The 16,987-nt window shown below is 28.3% G+C and overlaps 1 protein-coding gene across 2 annotated transcripts; it reads left to right on the forward strand.

Annotated features, from left to right (window-relative positions):
- Positions 1–1,816: 1,816 nt before the first annotated feature.
- On the forward strand, positions 1,817–16,956 carry LOC127279819 (ras-related protein Rab6). 2 transcript variants are annotated; one of them, XM_051302414.1, is made up of 6 exons: positions 1,817–2,128; positions 3,728–3,786; positions 3,871–4,030; positions 4,978–5,183; positions 10,760–10,826; positions 15,881–16,956. In XM_051302414.1, exons 1-6 carry the CDS (start codon positions 2,059–2,061, stop codon positions 15,949–15,951), a joined length of 633 nt encoding a protein of 210 aa, XP_051158371.1. In that variant the 5' UTR covers positions 1,817–2,058; the 3' UTR covers positions 15,952–16,956. The 2 variants fall into 2 exon arrangements, with proteins under 2 accessions (XP_051158371.1, XP_051158372.1); XM_051302415.1 differs by lacking the exon at positions 15,881–16,956 and adding an exon at positions 11,453–12,833 and having other exon boundaries at positions 1,824–2,128.
- The last annotated feature ends 31 nt before the right edge of the window (positions 16,957–16,987 follow it).

The following is a 16,987-nucleotide window of genomic DNA, read 5'->3' on the forward strand; positions in this document are numbered from 1 at the left end:
AAATGTGCGTTGATAATTAATTTTGTTATATATTTTGAGGTTATCGATGTTTATTTACTAATCACATTTTACATTTTAACTACATTATTAAACAATATCCAGTATGCATGTTAGTAAAAAAGAAATAAAATATATATTTTAAGTGGGAATAACCGCAGCAGTAAAAGATTTTAAGTTAGTAAACAAACACCCTTAACCTCAAAATTTATATTTTATCACAAATTCAGAGAATCTATCAATGCAATTGAATCAAATATATAATAAAATTAATTATCAACACACATTTTAATTTTATTATATGTCAACAAGCGTTTTCCATATTTAAAGTATGAATAAAATTGATGAAAGTGGAAACTAATTTTCTTCTCCATAAGAATAACATTGTGTCGTCTGTTTGTTGTCCCTCCAGGCTTCTGACGTCACACCTAGAATCGACTCTGACGTCACAAGTGACAGAGCCAAATTGTGCCTCGTAAAGCTAGTGAGTACTTAGTGGTGGCGCATAGAAGCTTCCGTACATGAGTGCGAAAGAGATAGATAGTCTATCTATCTCTCTTGCACTCATAGGATTTGTATTTGGACATGTATACTTGCACTTGCTTTTTGCACTTATTGTAGAACCTCCTTTAAAGGTGTTTTTTTACCTCTAGTATTTTGGTCAAGTAATCAGCTGGATTTTCACAGTTGTATCACTAAATTTGATTGGCTCTGACAACTATTACATTTTCACCGTGAACATTAAATTTTGTTAGAGGCAATCAAATTCAGTGATTCTCCGCGAAAATTCAATCTACCTGATTGCTTGACCAAAATATTAGAGGTATAAAAGAACCTTAAGAGGCACTCTCACCTCTTGGCTGCCGGCCTGCCTGCAGGTTACCATGGCAACACACGGGTGTGAGTGAGACAAAATTTAAATATTCAAACTTTCTGTCGCACTCACTCTCATGCATTGCCATGGTAACCTGCAGGCAGGCAGCCGGAGGTGTGCGAGCACTATTGGAGAAAGGCCTTAATTGTGCGTTGAAAAACGGTTGCGCGAAACATAGACCTTTTCATGCTGATCATTCTGTCCTCTTCCAACTCATGCGTCATTATACGCGATAGATAAGGACAGAACTGTCAGCATAAAAAGGCCTATTGACGCATCCGTTTTCCAACGCACAATTAAGGGGCCGTACCTTAATTACGTAATGCTTTTTCTTTGAAATTTGAACCCCCTCCCCCATGTAACAGATTTTTGTATACATTAGCGCCATTTTTTTGCTGTGAGTAACAAATTAATTTGTTTGTGTTATGACAAAACACTTTTCGGCGGGAACGAGATGCATGAAATAGAAAAGGACACGAATATATTATCTTCTTCTTCATGTTCGCGAACGCTTTTCGCATAACTTTCGGCTTAGGGTACGGTCACACGACTTTTGGAAAAACCATTCTTGTCTTTCTCTCTCCTATTACAGACGCATAAGTTTGTCTCACTCTGCATTTTCCGTCTTTGGGAAATGTAAGAAAATGCAGAGTGAGACAATCTTATGCCTCTGTCTTAGGAGAGAGAAAGACATGAATGGTTTTTCCAAAAGTCGTGTGACCGTACCTTAAGGCCTATACACTAGTCGATAACTGCGCCGCCTGACAGAAACTTTTGGTTCCGTTAAGGCCTTTTTCCAATAGGATCCTAAACTCTTGCGTTGCGTATGCATTGCGTCGGTTGCTATTGGCAACCAATGCTAAAATCAACGCGTCAGTCACGCAACGCAAAAGTTTAGGTTCCATTGGAGAAAGGCCTTTATCTGGTGTCCATCCAGTTTGAAACATCACGGCCTGTATGTACGAGTACGACTGTGTTGTTTCCCACATTTGCAACTTTTAAGTGACGTCATTTCCTAGTTAATGCCAAACGTGGCTGCCGCATTAAAAAGGAGTGGCTGTTACATTGTAGAGCTGTCAAAGTAGTTTGATTTCTTGATCAAATGCGAAGACTGTTTATTTTTCTGATATTTTGTTAGTGATAGTTAGAAATAATAAATTATATACGATAACTAGTAATTTTAAAAGATGTCGTCTTCAGGCGATTTTGGAAATCCATTAAGGAAGTTTAAACTTGTCTTTCTTGGCGAACAAAGTGGTGAGAAAGTGTACAACATTATAAGTTTGCTTCAATTCCGTAAGAAATATAGTATTGTACAAGTTTTATTCTTATAAAGAATATTAGGTTACTCATTAAAAATATTCTGTTTTTAAGAGAGAATAAATATTTTTTCATCTCAACTTTTATTAATAATTTTTATTTTATTGATTGCTATAAGTTATTTATTTATAGAAAATTTTTTTTTGTAATTTACTTTTAATAATTTGTTGTAACTGGAAAATAATATTCATATATTTTTTTCGAAAGAAAAGTGGCTTAGACAAAAAATAATAAGAGTCATAAGAAATCATCAACTATTTGAAGTAATAAAATTAGGCTTTTCTATAAATTTCTAGAAATTAATATAGTGTCGTATAAAAAGAATTGATTATAATCCTGGATATTTGAGAAGAATTAAATTAAATTAAATTATGTCTTAAATAAAATAGAGAACAAAATATGTGTACGTCTGCATGAAAAGGGACATGAGTGCATTCTTGATTAAATTTCGAACAATTTGAACGGTCTTAAGCTGCTCTAAGTGAAAAATTCGCGAAGTTATAGAGATTCAAAGTTAGAAGTGCCAAAAACCTAATTTAAAGAAAAACGAGTTTGAAGTTCAAATCTACCATTAATTCCCATGTTAATTAAAAATTAAAAATAAGAATAATAATTGTTTTAATTACAATGTCATGAGTACATCGTGAATGCATAATTTAACGTCGAACACTTTGTAGATTGATTTTCAAGAATAAAAAAGAAATCAAAAATCTGAACTACTTTTAGAAAATTGCGATTATCTCCTAAAATAAAATCGACAAAGTGGTCCCTTTTCATGCGGACGTACACATATAAAGAAAAAGTAATTTGATACATATTTAAACTATGCAACAAAATCTGCTAGTATATTTAAATAAAAACTCTCACAATATTATAAAGGATGTAGACAAACCATTTGTTTCTTTATTCATGTCCTAAATCCATAAACAATCATGCGTGAATGCATCTGAATTAAAATGACCCTTGTTTATGGGTATGTTTAAAAAAATTATAAGTACTAAATTAAAGTAGACAAATGTATTTTCTAATATTACATTTGCATGTTGTTAAAAAATTAAATATATTGGGTAAATGTAAATAAATTAAAATTTTTTTTAAGAATCCGTAAATACACAAAAAACGCATGTGTACGTATATGTTAATTTCTTGTTTATAAGTATACATTTTATTACATTTACAATATAAAAGTTATAGTTTATTTTAAATTGATTTCTAATTTTATCTAAAATATTTCAAAATATTTTATGAAAATTCGCAGAAATAAACCTAAATATTTATTGAGAAAAATGCATTTTAATTTTTAACCAATTAATCCACTACTTACTCATTTAACTGTAATATAAAATCTTCTATTCGAACACCCGGCGGTGACTTTGGGAATAATGTAAACGTATAGTTTATGTAGCGTTGGAATAAGGAAAAGTTAGCAGAGGCTAACTATTAAGTATTAAGTTGTGAATAGAATTTAATATGTGTTATCCTTTATGGATAATTCCAACTTTAGAAGAATTGAACCATTTTTCTGGTTTTTTACAGTGGGAAAAACATCTCTTATCACTCGCTTTATGTATGACAGTTTTGACAACACTTATCAGGTATGTTTTAAAAATTCTCTTTATTTATAAATATTGACTTAAACGCAAATTTATTTTGTTATATTATTAACCGTCATTTTTCAGGCTACAATAGGTATAGATTTTTTAAGTAAAACTATGTACTTGGAGGATAGAACTGTTAGATTACAATTGTGGGATACTGCAGGACAAGAGCGTTTCCGATCTTTAATTCCTAGTTACATTAGAGACTCTACAGTGGCAGTTGTAGTGTATGATATCACAAGTAAGTTTTATTTTATCTTTTCCTAATATTCCACAATAAATTTTTCAAATTTCCGTATTTAAAAGTCTATGAAATATAAAGAATAAAGGTTAATGCAATTAACCTTTTAAAGATTTACAAAAACAAAAAACATTTCACAAATAAATTAAATAATTTTTTGCAGGATTTATTTATCTAAGGAATTAAAATATTGATTTATTAATTATGTGTGTCTTTTATAATTAACTTAGGTAATTGTAAAAAGGGAATTTCACAAATGACGCCACGTCCCAAGTAGCACGGAATATTGCTTAAATGTTATGGTGATATCAAGCGGGATGAATGTGACATTCAGGCGATATCATAATGTCCGTTTCATGGTGATATTGATGGGGTAATTTAAAAAATTCTAAATTTTATTTTATTTTTATGTATTTGTTTATTTTCTTATTTAAATAGTCAAAACAAACAAATAATAGACATTTAAAAATTACTCCATCAATATGCATCACACTAATATTCCCTCAGTATCATACGAATGTCATGGAATGTCCCCGTAAAGCGGACATTATAATATCGCATGAATCTCACAAGAATATTTCCGCTTGATATCACCGTGACATTCAAGCACTATTCCGTGCTACTTGGGGTACTGAGGAGGAAGTAGGAAGTTTTTACCAAACGTAATGTGTTTTTTCTATGTAAAAAAATATTTTAAAAAATGCGTGACTATTATATTTGTAAACGTTCTCCAATTAAATATTTTCTGAAAAAATCACCTTTAAAATTCCCAAAAAACTCAATGAATTTTATAATTTCTAAAAATCTTAATATTAATGATGATAATAATAATAATATAGATCTTATGTACTTTGACAATCAAATTGTTTCTTCACACGTTTTTGTGTATAATATATATATAATATTTATTCATATTCTTCATATTTTACTTGAATTGATTTTTGTAGATGCAAATTCTTTTCATCAAACTTCAAAATGGATTGATGATGTCAGAACGGAACGAGGTAGTGACGTAATAATTATGCTGGTTGGGAATAAAACTGATTTAAGTGATAAACGACAAGTGTCCACTGAAGAAGGTGAAAGAAAGGCTAAAGAGTTAAATGTAATGTTCATTGAGACTAGTGCTAAAGCAGGTTATAATGTTAAACAGGTAAGATTATTTTTTGTACTTTTTACTTAATATGTGTTACTCTAGCAATCGTCTATAAATTGCTCTTTTAAAGTATGTATCTAAATTTATCTCCCCTTCTTGAGTTTAACTTGGTTGTATTATATTTATTGATTTTAAATTTAAAAAATGAAATTTTTAAGCCTATAAGTAAAATTTATATACACTATATGTAAAATTTTCTCCTGAATCCAAATATGATGTCATATATTAACCCATTAACGCCCATGCTTAGACACATGGAAATATCTGCAAAATCTGAATTGGAAATAGGACTGCGGTCTAAACAATGACTTTTGATGTTAAAAATTGTTTAACAAATAATTTTTTAAAACAAATTTAAAAAAAAAATTTGAAAAAGACATATGTACATGTTCCTGTAGTAATTTTTCCGGTAGGATCGAATGGCGATATTAATTTTTGAAAATCCAACAAATTTTCACTTTATTTGTTTATAACAATTTGTTTGAACAAACTATTTTTAAACAATTTTTAATGTCAAAAGTCATTGTTTGGACCACAGTCTTGTTTCTAATTTTGATTTTGCAGATATTTCCATGTGTCTAAGCATGGGCGTTAATGGGTTAGTTAAGTGATGGTTTAGGAGCTAATTTATGAACTTGTCTGGAATTTATCATTATTTTTAACTTTGTAGATAATGATTGACTTTTTCTGTAAATTGCGTGATAAAAACCATGTTTACAAACTATAAGAAAATCAGGGTAATTTTTAATATTTCATTTTTAATGATGCCAGTGTGTGGCATTTTTATTTGACAAAGTCGCCCAAATACAGTCTTAACTTCCTAACTTTATTTATATTAATCCTATTTTATTAAAATAGGTTAAATATGTCTTTGAAAATCCATTTCCTATATACACTCCCACTAGGATTTCTTGCCAGAAAATCTAGGTACTGAAAATGATGAAGTAAACACGTTTTTTATGACGTCATTTACAGAAAAAGTAAATCATTTTCAAAAATTTTGTTAAAAATAATGAAAAATTCCAGAAGAATTCATAAATAGCTCCTAAACCGTAAGTCTGATTAAAAAATGTTATAAATACTTTTTTACAAGAAATTTAATTATGTACCTTTAAATTACTTTAAAATAAATTAAAAACGGTCAACCTACTTTTTTCGAAACTCAAAAAATTGAAATTTAGTCATATCTCGAAAACCGTTCTGTGTTATAATTTGAGGAGCAAATTTTAAAACTTGATAAATCCATTTTTCAAAAAAATGGAGAAAACCATAAATTTAATATTTTAAGGACCTCACAAATCGATCTGTCACTGTTAAATTTAAGGAAAAAAATTTATTAATTACAAATTTTTAATTTAAAAACTTATTGACATAACCAAGATGATTTACAATTTGTATGTTTTATATTAGAAAAAATTACCAAAACCTGTAAATCACTCAATTATGACAAAGTTCAATTAGAAACATAACGTATTGAATATAAAAACATTGTTATAGAAATAAATTATTATACATTTTTTATTTTAAAATTAACTCTAGTGGTTATGTGTGGAAAGTCATTTGTTTGAATTTCTCGAAATAAAAATATATGGATTTATCAGGTTTTGAAAACTTGCTTCTCATTTATACTACCTACAAAGCAGTTTTTGAGAAAAACTTATTGCTGGTTTGATGAATAGCAAGGAATATGTGGTCAACAGGGCAGTAAAAACGCATTAAGTTGATGTATAATTTATTTTTGCTGGTTCATATTTCGGCACTGATTTTTTTTGCATGTTTTTATTTTTTATGTTAAAGCATGTTATGTTAAAATTTATTACATTATTTATGCAAGTGCAATTATAAAGAAATTTTACAATGTCAAAATTAAAAACGGAAGGATACGTTTACTTTGTTTATATGAAATATGCGTGGACATCCCAATACTTTTTTCACAGAGTAACCTTCAGTTTTGACAAACAATGGAATTGGAATATGGAATTCCAAAAACATCATTGTCTCATATTTTTTTGGAGAAATATTAAGGAGACTTAACATGCTATAGAAAGCGTATCTAAAAATGTCTGAGAAATCTGCATGAAAAATGCTAGTCAAAGACCGTGATTATGTACACTAGCCGTATTATGCTATGATATATTAAAATATGTATTATGTTGTGGTCCAATGCACATAATCACATTTTCTAAATAAAGAACTTTTCGTACAGCCCCGATTTGCCGATTGCGGGTGTGACTTGTAATATATCGAACGGTAAAATTGCACCTAAAGAAATCTTCTGTTTGCGTTTGTTTGAATTCAATGCGCCATATCGTATGTGAAGTCGGGAACTTAGTTCTGAAGACCAAGTTTAAATTTGTTTTCGACTTGCACTTGTCTTTTGCACCTATCGTAAAACCAACTTAAAAGACAAAGACTGATAAATGGAGAACCGAACAAGGAAAAGCATCATAACATAACAAAATTTGCTGTATATAATTTGTGACCATGATTAGAGGGGTGTTGTGGAAACTATGTGACATTATACTAACTGCAAACTATATTTGTCAAATTAACATTGTTAATCTTTTGTATGATTGTACTGGATGAGAACTGGAACTATTAGATCAATAATTTTGGTCAATTTTGATCACTCCTCCCTACCTCGATAAAAATGTTATTGAGGGCGCGTTCCATGGTGGCGTAAAAGCGGAAAGCATATCAGTCTAAGAGAGATTTCTCAATGGCTTTCGGTATTACTCTTCCATAATTTAATATATGAGGCAAAATTCCTGAAATGTCCGAACAAAAAATTAAAAGTTCTCGAATTTAATCCATACTTTTGTAAAATGTTGTCATTGTTGGTGAAAGTCTAAAAATCAATTATTATTGAATTTGATAAAATAGTTTTTGAATGAAGGTGAATGTGCCAGTGCTCGTCAGTGCGTTAATCCTCGTCAACTATTCACAATATTACCTAAAAATAAGACGCATGGTCGTTTTATGGGTCAAATTATAAGATTTTTAGTAAGTTTATATATTGCAACATTGAATAGCAACTATTGTTTTCGCTCATAATTCATTTTCAATTGAAAATTATTAATTTTTTTGTGGTAGGTAAGTAAACGTAATTCGATGTAGCGAAATCGTTAAATTTGAGGTTAAGAAAACACGAGAAATTAAAAACATTGCAGGTTCAAAACCATTGCATTTTATAAAGTAAGTTTATGCTTATTGTATTTGTCAATATCACTATTATTGTTTAATTATGTTTTTTAGTACTTTTATTTTCATAAATTTGGTTTAAAATAGCAATGACGACGACTGAAACATTTATTTACGTATTACTTGTAAAGTCGTCGCGACTGACGAACACTGAAAATTGACATGGACTAAAGTAATCGCATATTCTAATAGTATAACATTAAAAAAACTGTTATTTCTTTGCAATACTTAATTCTATACATATTAATGGTAGTAAATTTTAGTATTCGTCAGGTAATATCTGCTTGTTAAATAAAAATACTTTCTATCTAATTTGATGACGATAACTGAAGCAATTGAATGACAAAGCGTAATGTTTTAGTGTTCGTCAGATAAAAGCTGTTTGTTTAAATACCATCTTAAACGTACCTAACGGTAACTAAGGCACGCAAGTGACGAACACTGAACCGACCAATGAGAGTGCATCTGACAGTAACTATTACTGAATCGACTAGTTTTAGTACCTGCCGATTACTAAAGCATTTAGATATTTTTAACATTAATTTACAAATAAATATAACCTATAATTTAATATTATCAAAATTAATAACAGTTCTCTTCTAGAAACTCTACTTTAAACGATAAAATTTGTTTTATTAATCAATGTTGTCTCTAAGATTATTAATTACTTCTTTTAAAAATGGATTTAGTCTTAAGGTGACGAGCACTGGCACATTCACCTTACAACGTTTAAAAAAAAAATTTTTTCAATGTACAATATTTATAAGTAGAATGCATAAGCTTTAAGAAGGGAGAGAGAGTGAGGTGTGTGCTTACTGCCAGTTCCCTGTGGACAACGCAGAGCACACCCTCTTTGCCTGCAGTCGATGGGACTTGGAGAGGCAGGCCAGGTTCACCGGTGTAAACGCTACAGTTACACCGGAGAACATGGTAGCGCTGATGATCCATTCCCAGGAAAACTGGCGGCTCATCGAGACCTTTATCATCTCTGTTATGATGAGAAAGGATCTCGATGGCCGCAGATAGGCGAAATTGACCGTCTCCATTTTATTATTTATTTTGTCTTTTATTGTCTTTTTACAATTTTCTGTTTATTTATTTTAGTCTTTTTACAGTTTTATGTTATATTTTGTGTGTTCATCTGTCTTTTTACAATTTTATTTTTGACTTTGTTTATTTTACTTTTTATTTTATTTATTGACTTTTTATTGTTTTCTTTTCTGGTGTGCTTATTTTGTTTATTGTTCTATTTTTTTTTACCAACCCCACATAACCTTGGCATGCGGAAGCCAAGGTATCTGTATACAGATTTCCCAATAGTCCCAAAGCAAAAAGAAAAAAAAAGTAGAATGCATAAAAGTTAACATATATATAAAATGATTTTTAAAGCTTTTTTGACGGGCTACACGATGGTGATAAAGTTTTTTATTTTTAAATAAAATTTGACCTTGAAATTCAAGGTCAAAATGTTAATTTACGTATATCTCAAAAGCGGATTTTAAAATTTTTTTTTAACTTTCTCAATGGAAAGCTTCACAAATTTCTTACAAAATATGTAATTTTCAGAGTGGGATTAATTAATTAATTAATATCTCAAAAACTTTAAAAGATCCCACTCTGAAAATTACATATTTTGTAAGAAATTTGTGAAGCTTTCCATTGAGAAAGTTAAAAAAAAATTTTTAAATCCGATTTTGAGATATACGTAAATTAACATTTTGACCTTGAATTTAAAGGTCAAATTTTATTTAAAAATAAAAAAATCATTTTATATATATATATGTTAACTTTTATGCATTCTACTTATAAATATTGTACATTGAAAATTTTTTTTTTCAAAAGTCAAAAATTAAAAACGTTGTAATTCAAAAACTATTTTATCAAATTCAATAATAATTGATTTTTAGACTTTCACCAACAATGACAACATTTTATAAAAGTATGGATTAAATTCGAGAACTTTTAATTTTTTGTTCGGACATTTCAGGAATTTTGCCTCATATACATATATAAGAATAATTAATGAGCGGCCCCAAAGCTTTGATTTGGGTACAGAAAAGTAGATTCGCATGCGCTGTAGACTACTTACTTTATTAAGCAGAAATCAACTACTCTGTGCTGCTGTTAGCAAACAACAAGCGGCGCATACATAGACCCGAAATATTTTTTCATTTTAGAAAAAGTTTGAGAGTTCTAAAAGATGTCTTTTTCCCATATATGGCCTTAAGTTAATATTTAATAATATTAATATTTAATAGTTCATTTTACAAAATTTGACCGTTTTTTTTAATTTAAAAGAAATCTAATTTAATTTTCCTTGAAAGGTAACAATGCTTGTATTTATTCAACAGTTAAAATATTTTTCTTTTTAGTTATTTAGAAGAGTAGCAGCAGCTTTACCTGGAATGGATTCCACTGAAAATAAGCCTCCAGAAGACAGTATCCTTTTAGTAAAAATTTTAGTAATGCCTGTTCACACTAAAGCATACTATTAAATTTTGTTGTGATAAAAATAACTTTCAAATATTAGAATTTAAGAAATGCATGCTTTTTATTTAATTAATCTTTCAAATAACAAGCACATTTTTTAATAAAAAGGAAGTTCAAAACTGTACGGAGAAAATGGGCATTTATGTAGATTTCTACATTTTCATTTTAAGATGAAAAATGTAAATATTTAATTTAAACACTTTATATATGGTTTTGAATTATTAAACATTAATACAGATCTGTGATTTTTTAAATTATAAATAAATTTTAATTTGGTTAAGTAAAGACTTGCAGAATTAAAGTCAAGTGGAAATGTTCTTAATAGTTGTGAGGAATCTACTAGGATAAAATACGACCTAATTGAATACTCATAAGTATTTCACGAATGAAATTAATCGCAGGCGAAAATATTGAAAATCGTCTGACATTTATTATGACTTGTGTATCTTCAAGTATTTTCAAATATCTGTTTGCTTAGGTTTTATATTCTTTTCAGTTAAATATTTGAATCACTTTTTTGTTTATATTTTCAGTTAAATTTTTTATGTTTTCCTTAAATTGTCTTTAACCTGTAGTGCAAGAAGTAGTTCTCAAGGACACGCCAATTGAACTGAAATCGTCGGAGAGCAGTTGTGCATGTTAAATCTTCAACGGTCCTAGTGGTATTACCACAATCTAATTTAAGAAAATTTAAAGAGTAAAATTTGTGTTATAAATTTTTTTTACAAAAGTAATAAGTTTAATGTTCTGTAGAGTCGATAATTTATTTAATGTTTCAAGGCACATAAATTGACAGCGTTTACAACGCACACAGTGATTGTCATTTTTAGTCTTTATTTATTTTCATTCTTTGCATTTTATTTGTTTCATTATATTATATTTATTTATTTATAAGTCTTTTGCATCAATTTGCAAATATCAATTATTTCTTTTAAAGAAGCGTTAGCAAAAAAAATGTTAAATTATTATTCAACTGGTATATGATAAAGAAAGAAAAAAAGACTTTAATAGGAATATGTACTCCTCTTTGAAACATAGCTACTTAAATTCCCAGATATCCCGTTAGGTTGCGGTAACATTGCAGTGTAAGTCTACTAACATTTCACGGCAAAGTTGTCCCAAAACTGCAGCGAGTAAAGAAATATTTCCATGTCAGAAAGATTACATACTGTTAAAGATTGGCACGAGCAGTGCAAAGTTATGACAAGCTTGTGGAAAGATTAATTAAAAATGTTTGAATTTAATAGAAATTTCTTTTGTTTTATAATAGGAAGGCAATATGAAAAGTATTATTGCGTTTCAAGTACCACCTCTAGATGCCATATATAAATTAACTGCACAAAGTTTTAATCAAATATTTTGGAAATTGTACGCAATTTTACTGCATTCTTGCAGCAACCTTCTCTGCAAGATTTGCAAGCTTCCACGCCGATATTGCCACAATCTATCGTGCTATCTGGATTTCTAGTTTCAAATATTATGAAAAACACTATTTGTATCACTGAGAAAAAATCCTTTTGAATTTATAGCACGCTTATTCAGATACGTTCAGAAGCGCAAATTTAATTTATTTAATGTGATATTTAGATAATTTTCAATCGAAGGAATTAGTTTTTGCTCCAACAGTAATACTATAAAATCAAGTACATATAATATTACACGAATTACATTTGCTTTTGTACGTATGTAAATATGCGTGCTACAAATTCAATAACATTTTTTCTCAGTGTAAAATGTATAAAAAAGCGTGATTACGTAATTTTAGGTTCAGTTGGAAAATCTAGAGAAATTGTTTGTACGAGAAACTTTAAAATGGAATAAAATTTGTGACAAAAGAATTATTTTATAAAAAGTAAAAATTAAGTGAATATGAAAAAATATCTTCATTTCAGAGGTATAACAGCTTACTGCATGTGACTTATTTATTTCACTTGAATAAATAATTTATTTATCTTATGTTGAAATACTGACTTGATTGAAAAAATATAAACAAGTAATTTAAGTCAATACTGCTGGTTAAAATGAGTTAACATTCTAAAACGAGTTTAATAGACTACTTTTTCACAACTTTTGAATTAAATAATGAACAAATCAGACTATAATATATAATTATATATATAGCGTGTGTAAAAAATACTCAGATTGTAGACCTAATTACTCTAACATTTCATGAATAATAACTAATGAAATTATTTGATGGTTTCTAAAATTAATTTGTTAGTTTTTTCAATAATTTAGAGTCTTATGTATAGAATTTAAGAATGACTTACATTCCAATCAAAAAGATATTGAGAAGAAGAAAAAAAATTGAAAATGAATATAAATAATTTAATTATTATTGATGAATTGCAAATTTAATTATTTCTATAATTTATTTGCTATACATATTACATTATTTTGTAGAGTGTGTATTTGCATCGTATATTTTTCTAAAATTGTACGTGCGTTTTTATAAAACGTAATAATTTTTTTATATCTGGAAAATAAAAATGTTGCCATTATGTTTTAAATTTCAAATATAACACGGAATTATAATATTATTCATATATTTTAAATAAGAAATCTGCTTCTAATATTATAAAAATTTATTATACTTTTAAATAAAGTGGATGCCGGATAGGTATTCCATAGGGTATATAATTGAAGAAATGAGTAATGTGACTGATTTATAACTGTAATTTATTATAAATAATATACAGAGTGTTCAAAAAGTATAGAAACTTGCAAATATCTCGAAAAGTACGCATTTTCATGAAAAATGTTCAACACAAAAGTTGTTCCCAACAAAAAGATCCACATTTTTGAACCCAAAACAGTGGGCCCTGGACCCAGCAGTGAAAAAAGAAGTATCATGAAAATGCGTACTTTTCGAGATATTTGCAAGTTACCATACTTTTTGAACACTCTGTATACCAATAAGACGAGTATTTTAAACAATTGCGTATTTCGCAAATTTTAAATAACTACATAAAATTTAAGACATTTTTTTACATACACTAATACCGGCGGGAATTATGCGCCCTCTTCTTTTTTCATGATTGAAAAACAACTGTAAACTAAAAAACATAAGAATTACATTTTATTCTTTTTATTTTTTAAAAGGTGTTAATTCTGAAAGCTATATGAAAAGAGTATGTTAACTATTTAATTAGATATTTAAGAAAAATACAATTTTTAATGTCTTTTCTAATTTTTCTATAACATTCAAAAAATTTTCAGTTTTTAGAAAATTAATAGAAAACAATTTTTTTTTTTTTTTTTTTTTTTTTTTTAAAGTTTAATGTTGTTCTACAATCATCAAAAAAAAGATGGTCGCATAATATAACAAATATAATAAGAGTATAATTATGTTAACTTACAAAATTGAACAAAAGACTTATACAGAGTAATACACGGTTGCTATTCAGGGTCAAAATGAAAAATAGACATGCGAGCATTAAAATTCTTATAAGTCTAAAACATTATAATTATTATTTTACATACTATATTAGACATTAGTTTAGTTAGCTCTATTAAAAATTCTCATATTATAGATTTCTTTATGTACCCTCTTAATCTGAATCAGTGGAATTTCACTTATTTGAATAAGTGGTATACTTATCACTGATTCAGATTAATAGAGTATCCCCTCATGGAAACCGTACGAAATCATGTATGGTTTTTGAACACAAATTGGTGTGGAAATCTACATTAATATCTGTCAAGTATTGGTTGGATTCCAATCAAATTTTCTGCACAAAATTTTTTCATTTTCACAATAGTTATTGTCAATTTTGACCTGAGAAGTTCTTTAGTGTTTTATATAAATTTGGAAGGTAATTTGAAATAAGTAGAAAGTAATATAGTAGAATTAATTGAATAATACTGCACAGGGTGCTAAACATGATATAGATTTCATAAAAGATTCCACTGAACGCGTCTGAAAAATGGTGTTATCGACAAAAATTAACTTTCCGAAAAAACTGATTTAAACTAAACAAGACAATAATAATGCGCTTTTCTTTTGATATATAGCTTAAAATTCATTACTCGGAAGTTTTCGGGGTCGCTAAGTTACGAATACCTATGACAATTAATTGGTACTCAGTTATCATAAAAGCCTTTAAATAACGAAAACGGTGTATTATATGATTTCGTATGGATTTTTATACCCCAATTTGGATTTGAGCATTTTCAATAGGGTAGTAAATTTCTTTGTATATTCATTAACTAAATTAATTATATGGATTTGTTAAAATGAGGAAAAAATTATATTATTTTAGTCAAATTTTCCTAAATAGTGATCGTGCATTATTATAACAATTTCCATTCTTTCCGTACCTTTCAATTCTTTTTACAAGTTTTCGTAAATGCGTATGCTCTGTACAGGACAATACTTCTTTCAAAGATTGCCTGAAACTTGTTTGCAGTAGCCAATTATTCATATTCAAATGCAAGTTTCAAGTAATTTTGAAAAGATATTGTATTGCGCAGGGAAATTGTTGGTTCAAGCTTTACTTGGACATCGAACATGAATTTTGCGAAAAGTTTAAACTTTTGGTTTCCATTAACCCATACTTGTCACTATGAGGTTGAATGGATCTCAAGTCTATTTTTCTTCAATTTTCAGAAAAAATATCTTCTTTAAAGAAGCTACTTAACAACTATTTGCTTTTCTTGATGCTTCTAATACATCAATAGAAGAATTGACTAAAATATTAGCTCTTTATATTATAGAGTAATGAAATTATGAAATGTTTTTTTAGTAAAAAAAGCCATATTTTTCATATTTTTGTTGACTTTATGTTTTATAACAATTTTTGTTGTGTGGCAAGTACGTGACTCTAGAGAAGTGACAAGTAAGGGCTAAATACTGTCTGCATGTATAAACAATAAACATAGTTATTGTTAAATATAAATTTTTAATTTAAAATGCATTTCAAGTACTTTGAGGATATGTATGTTGTTACATTTATATAATAACATAAATATTTCTTATGTGCCTTAACGCTTTTCACAATTAGCTGTCGATTTGCAAAACCAGTCATTACAGAATGGAGCAGAATCAGAAAACGACAATGGTTGTGTGTGCTGAAGATCCGGTTGAAAAATAAGCAGTCTGCAAATCATAACATTTTTATGCAGAAAAAAGTTATTGTTTGTTCGTATTATTGCATAAATGAGCAAAAATGACAAATTTTCAAGGTTTATTTGTCAACAAAAGGTGCGATCAAAAATTTATACGCTCCGAATAAGAATATAGTGTAGTATATATTATGTTACCTTTACAGAGTGTATTACAATTTTTTTCTTGATACACTTATATTTTTATTTCGTTCATATATAGTAGATGACCCGTGATCGTCTTGTATAATAAATTAATTAGTTGGTAAAAATTTCCCTGTATGTGTTGGAAATAATTAGTAAGTCTATACAGCTTCAAATAGCCGTAAGCACTGCCTGTGAAATATCACATAACAATATTCTGCGTCTTAAAATTACAACTATTGTAATATATATATGTATATTATTGTCAAGTCGAAATTTACATTTTCGGCTGATTCTTATAAAAGACATATTTAAGAATGAAGATGACGCACGAAGAAAAAGGGGCAGTTTTTTAAATTTCTATTTAACTATATATAACTCAATGAAATACTTTTCGACGTATCCTATTGTCAATATTGACGTTTAAATATTATTTTAAAATTAACCCACCCGAATTTAGTTTGATGATTCATCTTGAATAATTTTGTCTTAAAATAATTCCAACTTCCGATCGGTCATATGTTGTGCTATGTGAAAGAATAGTCAAATTCCAGATAAGTCCAAAAGTTGACTCACAGTATATGCATATATTTTGTAATCAGGGGCTTTGAACGTCGAGGGTATTTCAAATAGAAAATAACATTAAAATCATCAATGCTTATTACTTTTTCATTAAAAAAAATTAATAAACATATTATAATCTCCTTTCTAATGACCCCAATAAAAGATTCAATGAAAATAAAAATTTCGACTTGAGTTATACATACATACTATTCTATGTATTGATAAGTATAAATAATAATTTTTTACTTTTGTGCACAAATCGCTTTTGTTACGTGAATAAAATAAAATAATTTACCAAT

The sequence above is a fragment of the Leptopilina boulardi genome, unplaced genomic scaffold (assembly GCF_019393585.1).
Source record: "Leptopilina boulardi isolate dan_hultmark-lab unplaced genomic scaffold, ZJU_Lbou_2.1 LbouV2_223, whole genome shotgun sequence".
Taxonomy (NCBI): Eukaryota; Metazoa; Arthropoda; class Insecta; order Hymenoptera; family Figitidae; genus Leptopilina; species Leptopilina boulardi.